The sequence below is a fragment of the Ptychodera flava genome, chromosome 20, assembly GCF_041260155.1.
Source record: "Ptychodera flava strain L36383 chromosome 20, AS_Pfla_20210202, whole genome shotgun sequence".
NCBI classification, from domain to species: domain Eukaryota; kingdom Metazoa; phylum Hemichordata; class Enteropneusta; family Ptychoderidae; genus Ptychodera; species Ptychodera flava.
Window position 1 is genome coordinate 37,506,889 of NC_091947.1, and position 11,791 is coordinate 37,518,679.

At 35.5% G+C, this 11,791-nt stretch overlaps 1 protein-coding gene across 10 annotated transcripts in view; it reads right to left on the reverse strand.

Annotated features, from left to right (window-relative positions):
• LOC139120858 (uncharacterized protein C2orf42-like) overlaps window positions 1–4,764 on the reverse strand; it is a 38,459-nt gene extending 33,695 nt beyond the window's left edge. For 3 of the 10 annotated variants that reach the window (XM_070685465.1, XM_070685463.1, XM_070685473.1), the window contains exons 1-2: window positions 4,641–4,732; window positions 3,595–3,699 (exon numbers count right to left, since the gene is read on the reverse strand). In XM_070685465.1, coding sequence (XP_070541566.1) covers window positions 3,595–3,653 — 59 coding nt within the window. In that variant the 5' untranslated portion in view covers window positions 3,654–3,699; window positions 4,641–4,732. Of the gene's footprint in view, window positions 1–3,594; window positions 3,700–4,640 lie in introns of all 10 variants that reach the window. The other 7 variants (XM_070685466.1, XM_070685464.1, XM_070685470.1 and 4 more) reach the window with 5 other exon arrangements.
• Between the last annotated feature and the right edge of the window lie 7,027 nt (window positions 4,765–11,791).

Here is an 11,791-nt window from a genome sequence, read left to right on the forward strand (position 1 = left end):
ATCACAAAACGTCACGTCAATCAGTTCTGTACAGACAATGGCACTACAGATGCAAAAAATTCGAGAATCGATCGAGTCTACGTTGAACTTGTTGGTAACACAATACAGTTGGCCATTACGTCGCATGTTATTTGGAAAGTGTTTACGGGTGACCATTTAGACTCTGTCGGGTTGCATTCTTGAGAGGTCCCGCTGGACTTTGAACAGTATCTGCTTTTTGTTGGCCCTTTGAAAACACTAATTTCACAGTCAGAAGGTCTTTTCTTTGAACATGAACTCATTGGGCTGCTCAACGATCATATACCGTGGACTTGCATCACGGCATGGCAAGCGTTCAGCTACACCTTTAAGCTCCCCAGGTTGTTGTTTTTTATTAATAGAGCATGCGCATTACAGAAACCCTCCAAGTTCTACAGAAAGACTGCCCAACTCACTTCAGATACTGATTCCTTAGCCGTACGCATTTTGAATACATTTTACGCAAATAAAAACTCAGTTGCGTAAAATCATACGCAAGTTTTGAAATTGTCACACAGGCATGTTCGACGTCTTCATGAAAAATGGTTACGTGATTTCAGCTGGCTCCACAACGATGCCAAAAACAACCAAATGACTTGCAAAGTATGCATAAAGCATAATAATAAACGAAATACGATGACCTGAGACAACATGAATTTCCGAACGAGTACTCTTACTCGCCTTGTAGACTGTAGGTAGAACCATAAAATCGCAGCACTCATGGAATCTGCGAGTTCGAACTTCGAAACAACAACACGGGTATGGCACGTAATAAAGTGTATAACTGTCTTGAAAATGACCCCCTTTTTTCAACAGCGACCCACTTTTTGAGCTTCCATGGGCCCTCAGACCCCACTGATGCAAAAGCTTGGCAGAACACTCCACCACTGTCTGCTGTGTCCTTTCTTACAACTTTCTATCTTTCTTGAGTAATATTGTATCTTATTTTGGCTTTCAAAATAAGGCTTTCATTTTGTGGGTTAATTAAAAATAAATTACCATAACCTGGGGTGAGCAAATCATTCTTTGAGTCACTAGCCCTCAGACTAGCAGCCAAAAAAAATTTTAAGATGTAGTGCCAACTAAATGAGCCGATCTGGGACACAAGTATCCTCTTGGGCATAAGCCTTTCAAAGAAGATCGGGTGATGACTCTCACTTGCTCACCTTGAAATGACACTGACAAATACAATGTTTCAACTGTTTTGGTGTCTTACAAGCTTTGTTTAATTCTTATAACAGAAGTCCAAACGTTACTTAGGCAACCGGTATGTCAAACCCTTACCAAACCTCGGAAAACGACATGTCATTGCCGTGTGTGAGAACACGTGTACATATACACAAACCATACAGCCGTTTTCAGGGCTAGCATTTATATCAAAAGCGACTGTAGCGTATCGGTACTTTTGGCCGTAGATTTGGGGGGGGCTGTTTAAAAAAGTGGCTCTCTTTGACTGACTGTAATTAAATTGATCATGGAGGCAAGTAGTTTTCGATGTCATTGTCAATGCACACTATGGACTCTGCCTACAGTTTTGTAAAATAGTGTACACACTTCTCGCAAGAATACATTGTACGGTACTGACTAATCTCTTGCTCAGTCACATCCGAAAACTTCCCCAAAAGGGTTCACTTTAGCGATGTCATTGCATCATAAACGCTTGTTAGTAAAATATTTTATGACAACCACGAAGTTTTCATCGTGTATGCACGCCAATATATATGTAACCCTAAGCGTACACATGGTTTGTTTACATCGTAATTGTTCTCATATGCACAGCAAATGTTTGACCAGTTTACACCTCTGCGCGTCACTGAATGATTGACAATAGTTTGAATCATGGAACGACTGTTCCCTAGGGGCCATTTCCTTTGTTACGAAAGCGATTTTTTCCCTAATTGTCGTAATTTAAAAATGATTCGTGAAATTTTGCGGATACCTGTATGGCCTACGTGTTTATGAAACAGTCTATGTTTATGGTATGCCAATAATATTTGTTGGAGAATTGCTGCGGCTGATTGTCACGGAGCTGTCTACCTTGCTGTTGCCAGTTGTCACTCAAGTGCCATTATGAATTTTTGATGAGTTAGGGGTCTTTTATACCCTGCACCAGGGTTTAAGCGATCAAGCAGAACAGCAAGTGATCGAGCTAGCAAGTCAGCTCACCATAGGTATGCCTGCCCCTTCCACTCCTTCATTTCACATAACAGATCAATATTATGATTTCCAATTGTATGGTTACTGGGTACAAAGAGTTACCTCCATGCTGAACAGTGGACTTAGCAAAGACCGTGTATTTATTTTATGACAGAGTGATCTGCCCAAGTGAGCATCAGTCTAGCCCAGTTCTCCTATTCCTCTATTTAATATCGTACACCGATTTTTATAAATTCAATTTGTACATTTATTGTATATTCGAACAGTGGAATTAGCAACAATTCTAGCGCCTGATACTCCACCTAAGATGACAGCATCAAGCCTTGATTATTATGACATGGAGACACTGTTGCATCATTTTAGTAAGGAATAAGGTTTCATGGAAGCTTACGAAATGATAGCTGTGATATCGCAGCAATACTTGTGGCGTATATTGAACGCGTTCAGGTCACTGGGGTCATCGCCACAGTCCCGCTGCGAGCCAACGCATGGGTTTTTTTGGAAGTTTACTACAACACCGACCGGTGTCTTAGATTTAGCTCGCAAAATAATAAAATACATAAAGCTTGGAATGAATCAAATTGTACCTTCTGTATTACTGACTATCTACGACTCATCTTCTACTCTTGCTAACGAACCCGACTATGACAACATGTATTTTCAACCGTTTTTCGGTGAGGTGTCGATGGTTCCTGCTCCAATTTGAACTTTTGACCTCCAATCGGGCAAACATTGACGGCTCACGGAAAAATGGTCGAAAATACTGTTGTTCTTATCGTCAAGGTAGTTAGCCTGTGTTTCCTCTGGCTTCTGAAATTTTTTAGTAAATTTACGAATTGGGTTTTGAAACTTTTCGTAAATTTTGAAATTCATAAGTAAACTGAACCGTTCTTATACAGAATATCATTCAGTCAAATTCAAATTAAGTACAAAATGTGCTTAGACAGAACTATTTTGAGGTTTGGGGGCCTTGAGCTCTCAATCAACTAGCTGCTTCCTTGCATTCGTACATTTACAAATCAACAATGAAAAAAATTAGTAAATCATCTAAAAAATTAGTAATTTTACGAATTTGAGAGTGGCAGAGGAAATACAGTTAGCAGGAGTAGGAGATAGTCATAGATAGTCAGTGATACAGTAGGTACAGATCGATTTATTCAAAGATTAACTTCTTTCATTATTTTGCGAGCTACATCTACGACACCGGTCAATGTCGTAGTAAACTGCCAAAGAAGCCCATAGTTTGGCTCGCAGCAGGACTGTGACGATTACCCCAATGACCCGAGCGCATTCGATATACGCCACAAGTACAGGTGCAATATCACAGCTAATGAAATGAGTGCACGCCATGCTATGGTCTGCAATACATTACACACATCTACAAACTTGCAAGTAGAACAAAATAACTGTCAATCATACTGTACATGTAGATTGTGGGGCGCTTCTGCCATCGATCGCCAGACACTAGCTGTTATCATGGGGTCTCACTAATTACTGCCCATCGCTGCCCGTCTGGAAATAAACCTTCAAATTACTGTAATCAGTCGATATCTCAATACTAAAGACCACTACTCTTTGTAAAAACAAACGAAATAATAGCAAAGATCCGAAAAACGTCGATTTTTGAAGGAGTAGCAACGCTAATCGTGTTATCGTTTCCACTTGGCACTTACTGCCCATCGATGTCCGACCACTGCCCACAAGGAAATTACCCTTCCAAGTACTGATACCGTTGATATCTCAAGACCAAAATCATTATTCAGTGTAAAATCAAACAAAATAATCATCCCAGACCCCAAAATGTTAATTTTCGAACGAGTAGCAAGGCTGATCGTATTCGATGTCTGAACACTGCCCGTCGAGAACTAATTAGCGCTCCAATTCTCTATATTGATTGTACTGAGTTCTGAGACAGGACGGGCATTTGGAGTAAAATAATCTCTTATTTTGTAGCTTTTTATAAATATAAGTGGTCTTTTGTATTGAGATATCGACTGATTACAGTAATAGGACAGTTAATTTCGTGACGGGCAGTCGACGGGCAGAAATTAGTAGGACCGGCTGTTTATGGAGGTACCACAGTACTACAACCAGAAGGGACCTCCATACTATCAAAAGGTGCAGGTTATGTTAATAGATTTTAGATTTGATTTAGTTTAGTCAGACAAAATTTAAATGCGTAGCTCAGTGGATCAATGGATCTACGGGTCTTTCTATCGTCGATAACGAGGGATAAATGCGACAGAGTATTTCGTTGTTCGAGCAGTAAGTAAGTAAGGAGATAGCTTGAAAATGTGCGCTGTGCGACGATCCGGCAGCCACGGCCGTAATATTTTCGTCGCCGGTGATTTTACATTCAACTCCATCACTCACCGTCTCCAAGAGAATGGATTGAATATGTGTCCACTCAAATCAAGTGGGAGATCACTACCCTTTTTCCAAACATTAATTAGAAGATAATTTACCTGTGACTTCCTGCAGCGAATGTGCGTTTTCAAAATATAGTGCCTTGCAAGCCCGCCATATTGATCAATCAACGAAAACAACAGCTTGAAGTAGTCGCATAGCGATTGGTTCATTTTGGTCAGGTGGTTACCATTTTCAAAACGATCATAATCATTGGTTGGGAAATACACTCGTTTTCATCGTAGACGGCGCTATAAAGCATCAAGTACGGTACGATGCTGAAGTTGGACTCAGTTTCGGATTCGGTTTCGGATTCGGTTTCGGATTCGGTTTCGGATTCGAATAACTGAGAATAGTTTTATATTTCCAGCTTAAGTTATTATTTTTCGAAGGATATGTTAACTACTGATGCACAAGGAGATATTTTAACTAGATCACCTTACTGCACATGTAGCATGTATTTCATGACATTATTGTTGCGCACATAATCATAATTTATACAGTTTAAAAAACAAAATACTTTGGCAGTAGAGCAAGAAACTACAGTGCATGAATACACCAGACAAAACTGCAAAAAAAACTAGTCAAAAGTTACAACTTATGAGCAAAAATGGGCATTATGCAGTTTAGACTATTCAATGCAATCTTTATTATACAACCTATTAACTGATAGTTAGTCCTGCAGTTTAGTATTGTACATGCAAAATGAAATCTATGTAGAACAACATCAACCAAAACATCAAAGTAATACAACACATTAGCATTACACCACGTGACACACATTGTGACATATAAAGAAATTAAAGTATAAATTGTTTTTGTAAACGTTTTCCTTGCTCGACACTTCCTTTTGACTTCGAATTGAAGTGCTTTGGAGTTTTCTGTAATTCTATTTTTTACCTATTTTAATTGTGAACATGCACAGAATTAATGCTTTAAAATATATACTACATTTGCCAGCAGGTAATCCAGTAAAAACTTGCTCTCGACAACACCTATTTATCTTTGCATACGAAAGTACTGCGGACTATATTTTATTTTCACTGGAATTTATTTAACTGAAAACAGATTTCTTGTGTCTTATTTTCACTTCTTCTAGTCTGATTGGATTTTATTATAGCTGAAAAGAGTCTAGCGAAAGTAGCGAAAATAAATTCCAAGAGAAAATAAAGGATTCCACAGTATAAATAAATTGGCTGAAAATACAAAATTTCTTTCAGTCACTCGAATCCGAAACCGAATCCGAAACCGAATCCGAAACCGAATCCGAAACCGAGTCTACTTCAGCATCGTCAAGTACGGTAAGTGCAGGCCAGCTTATCAAAGCATATTATCATTGCGAATTTTGACAATAAACTGAATAGTGATTATCACTATCTCCATCTCAATTTCTGAGTCAACAACAAACGAACCCAAATGGTGTATGGGGATATGTTAAATATCTGGAAGTCACTTAGACTTACAAGAGTGAATTTACCAAGATCAAAACAAAATCTTCTCAGTGAAGTTCTATGGTATAATGACAATATTAAAAATGAAGGAAGTGTCCTCTTTTATGAAAAGCAGATGTCCAAAGAGTGGAATTTTAAGGCTTAAGGACATATGGAATAGGCTTCAACAATGGGAAATAATTAGAGGAGGTACAAACAGACATGTGCAAGAGGAAATTAAGACACTCCTTAATGTTATTCCAGATTCCTGGAAACAAATTATCACTTCTAACATCCAAAATGAAGAAATCTATGATATTTTAGACTTAGAGAATTATGGTCTGACAAAAAGTGATGTCAAAACCAAGTCACTTTATTGGAAATTAGTGGATAGTAAATGGCATCAAACAGCAGTCAAAGGTCAACTTTGCCAAAAATGATCCGAGAATCTAAGTCTCACTGACAGTTATAAAGCTACTTTATACAGTCGTCTTTATTCAGCAGGAATTTTTAGCAATTCAGTAAATGATTTAAATTGGAAGATTTTCCATAGAGGCCAAGCACAGGAAGCTTGGCCAAAACTCTCAATTTAAGTGATGGGAAGTGCCATATTTGTGGCCAAGAAGAAACATGCACTAGAACACATCTTATTTGAGTGTATATATATGAGAGAAGTCTGGCAGAAATGTATTTCTTTCTTTGTCAGAAAACACAACTTCGATATTAATATTAATATCAAAAGATTAGCAATTGCAGGAATTGAAAATGATAATAATGCAACAGCTGACATTATTTATTGTATTTATTGTATTCCTTTGTGAAATACACAGTTTGGAATATTCGAAATTCGGTTACTCTTGATGGGATTAAAGTTTCCCTTCAATCCTATGTCATGCAATTGAAATGTCATCTCTCCTCATGGATGAATACATTGTATTTCACTTATAAGATGATGAACAAAACTGAGGATTTTATCACAAAGTTTTCAAGCCTTGTAAGACTTGAAGGAGAAGAATGCATCTTGATGCATTCATATGATGACCTTTGTAATTAAACAGCTAATTTTTTTTTAGACAAGCTTCATTGTAATTTTCAGGCATTCACAGTTATGTAGATTTGTTTTATTTGTGACCATGTTGAAATGAATTTATTTTTTTCAAAAATAAGTGCAGGCCTTGGTAAGTGTTGGAGTTTGACATCTGTATGGGTTAGATAAACAGTGTCACTTAATCCACAGGGAAACCAGGGAAGACAAACAAACGAGCATGCAAAAAACAAATAAATAAATAAATAAATAAACAAAAATAAACAAATAAACAAACAAGCATACAAATATATAAATAAATAATAAACAACATACAGACAAATAGAATAAATAAATAAACAAACAAACAATATCATAGAACATTGAATAAATACAAACAAACAAATGAATAAACAAATGTATACTCACATACACAAATATAAATATATAATATACAATATATGTTTATATGTATATATATTTATATATATATATATATATATATATCTATATATATATATATATATATATATATATATATATATATATATTACATATATATAATGTAATGTATGTGTGAGTGTTAGAGACAGACATTATATTTTTAAAGTCAACCCTTGTTTGTTTCAGTGTATAAAAATATTCAAGTATATACCTTGAAAGTGAAAGACACACTTGCTCATGTGTACTTTTTTAAATCAAATGTTCAATTATTATCTCACCAAATCAAGAATAAAAATCTTGGGTCACCATGCAAAGTTTGGCTCCAGAGAAACAAATTACCCAACATTTACTGATATTTGAAATTCAAAAGGCTACCATTCTTGTATTAACTCTATGGGGAAAACAAGACTTTTGGTTTTTAAAAAAACTTTGACAGTAAAAAATTGTCGTACTCCAAGAGCTGTAAAATGAGTCCCCACCAAGTATCAGAAAAAATTGAGAGTCCTTAGTTTCTTTCCCTGGATGCAAAAAGGGGATTCTACACATATATTCATTCTCTGAGTAAAAACACTAACTGTAATGGTCTTAATACATGTACTTTCTGTCCAAAACATCTTTGCAAATCACTAAAGGTTTGTTTTATCCTAAGCTATAATATTCATGTATCGACAGATAACATGATGTGACTGAAATATTCAGAATAAAGAACTGTAATGTTCCCTACAGACAGTCATGAATATGATTTTTATTGAAATTTTCACTTTGACCACATGAAAGTGCTTTTATAAAACTTTCTCAAGGTGTGTTCAAGAAGCAATTTTCTTTTCAAAGAATAAAGTGTTTAAAATGTCAATTTTTTCAGTCATTGAACCTGTAATCATTGATGATATCAAATATTTGCATGTGCATCTATTTTCTACATTTTTATATAAAGTGGGAACAATAGATGACTGACGGAAAGGGGGAGGATATGGATGAAGATGTCACTCCTCCAACAGTACAAAATTTTGTAATATACAGACCTGCACTTTAATGAACTCCAAAGCAAATTGAATCTTACAATTTTGCACATTGTAAATTAGTTATGGAAGAAAGTACATATGTGTCAATTTTTTTTTTGTTGGATAAAATAGCAGGTTTCTTGGAATGCTTAGTATCTGAAAACCAAACTTCAAATTTCAGGCAATCAGAAAAGCATTTTTTCTGTAGATTTTGTTTTTAGGCTAATCCTAAAATCAGAAACTGCTAATTTTATCGCAACTTGCAAGTTGCAGTATCGGGACGTGAACAGCTGTAAGAACAAGAAAGTGAATTTCAAAAGAACAACATTGCTGTGTCTAGGAAGACATAACTAACAATTAGAATGAAGAAATAAATACAAAACATTAAAACATTCAAAGGCAATATTTTCCATGATTTGTATATACCGGTATTAGGGACTAGTCAGTTTCTTCTGTCTGGGGGGTGGATTATTTTTTATTTTTTTGCAGACGTCAAAAAGTGGCTGATCCCCCCTATTCCAACTTTTGAAAACAGGGTGACCCCCCTATCCAACTTTCGAAAATAGGATGACGCCCCCCTGTGTGCAACAAAGGTAAAACAAAAGATGGAATATAAATTGAATAATTCAGTGTGTGTGTTTGTTGTAAGTGTATGTGTGTGAATATATATATATATATATATATATATATATATATATATATATATATATATATATATATATATATAATATATATATATATATATATATATATATATGTGTGTGAATATATATATATATACATACATATATATATATATATATATAATATATATATATATAATATATATATATATATATATATATATATATATATATATATATATATATATATATATATATATATATATATATATATAATATATATATATATATATATATATACCGTACTCTCTGTGCCCAAGTTCAGAGGTTGCCATAAAGCCATTATGGTGATAACCGGAAGGGCACATTGTATACATTTTGTATATATATATATATATATATATATATATATATATATATATATATATATATATATATATATATATATATATATATATATATATATATATATATATATATATATATATATATATATATATATATATATATATATATATAAATACAGTGGTGAATTAAAAGTCAATATATATATATATATATATATATATATATATATATATATATATATATATATATATATATAAAATTCTTTTTTGGGGGGGGGGATATAATTTAAACATTCAGTCATTCTGTGTTTAATGAAATTTTTGTCATGTTAGTTGTAGGATAGGAAATTAAAAGTGTCAGTTCTAAAGTTTGAATACAGTATTTTGAATGAGCTGTCCAACTCTCTTTATGCATAAGCAGATGTCCAGAACTGTTGTAAGAAAAATATGATTGTGAAATATTAGTGCCTGTTGCTTTCTAATACTGTCAATCTCATAGAGGTAACAGAAAAGTATCAGGAACTTGTCATGCTTTTCATATAAACTACAGATTTCATAATGGTTAGTACACTTCACAAAATAGACTTTCAATTTACAGACATCAAGATATATCTGACATATCTCTGATATCATTGATTTACTGCGCTCGAAGGGCACGCCGAAAAATAGTAAACATCCAGATATCTCTGATATATACATATCTGGTATATGAAAGTCATGCAGTTGAAGGGCATGCTGAAAAAATGTTGTTTGAAATTTTAAAGAAATGCACCTAAAGGGCGCTGAAAGATTTTACACTTGGCGCACGAGTTATTGGAACACTGAATTAGGTAATTACCCAGCAACTTGGCTGAGTACTTTGCTATTTGACCTGGCGTTTACCTAAACAAGAGTCTGTTTTATGGTCTGAAGACTGATAAGATATCCACCACACTCAGCAGGCAGCTCCTCCACTGAGTAAACTGATATGCCTACACTGCAAAAAAACATTTTTGACTGGCAGCTGCATGTAGTTGATGGGAGAGTTTTGAAGGGCCGGAATAAAATGTTGTAAAGTGTAAAACATGATTTGCCGCTGTCATTTTGTGTCCTGTTTTTGTATATATGCATGTTATTACCAGTTTTTTAATCACAATTACATACATTGAAGAAACACTGACTGTCAGAGCAACCATCCAATCATATGATAAAAATGGACTGTTCCATCAACGTCGGTGGTGGGCTCATAGAAGGTGGTAAATTTGACGAGTTTTGTAACTCTAGATTTACAAGGGATGCTGCGATGTTTCAATTCCAAATAACATACAGAGGCAAAACCTGTCAGGTTCAGGCCCAGGACACAAAATGAGTACAATAGATTGTGTTACATCATAATATTTATTCCCCCTTTTCACAATTTTCCCATGAACTAGATGCCAGTTGAAAATGGGTTGTTCCTGTGTAGGCATATCAGTTTACTCAGTGGGAGCTGCCTGCTGAGTTTGGTGGATATCTTATCAGTCTTCAGACAATAAAACAGACTCTTGTTTAGGTAAATGCCAGGTCAAATTGCAAAGTGCTCAGCTAAGTTGCTGGGTAATTACCTAATTTGGTGTTCCGATAAGTCGTGCCCTTGCTGAAAACATACAGGTATCTCAGATATATATGTCTGATATATTAAAGTTTTAAACTAGGACCGGGCTCTGAAAAATATGTCTTATTATTAGTCCCCACGGACACCGTCCGGGGGGACTTATAGGTTTGGTCATGTCCGTGCGTCCGTGCGTCCGTCCGTGCGTCCGTCCGTGCGTCCGTCCATTCACGCAGATATCTCAGAGACGCCTGGAGCGATTTCGTTCAAACTTGGTACAAGGATAGTACCATACCTCATACAGATGCACGTCGATTTGTTTCACAATGCGATCAAATTTGGCCGTGGTAGAGGACTTTTTAGTTTTCACCTCCATAGACTCCCATGTATAAGGCAGACCATAGACTCCCATGTATAAGGCAGACCATAGACTCCCATGTATAAGGCAGACCATAGACTCCCATGTATAAGGCAGACCATAGACTCCCATGTATAAGGCAGTCCATAGACTCCCATGTATAAGGCAGACCATAGACTCCCATGTATAAGGCAGTCCATAGACTCCCATGTATAAGGCAGTCCATAGACTCCCATGTATAAGGAAGTCCATAGACTCCCATGTATAAGGCAGTCCATAGACTCCCATGTATAAGGCAGTACATAGGCTCCCAAGATAAATAAAAATTTAGTTTCTCATCGTATTCATATTGCAAAAAGGATGCAGTGACACAGTTTTTAGTCCCCACAGATAAAGTCCAGGGGGCTCATAGA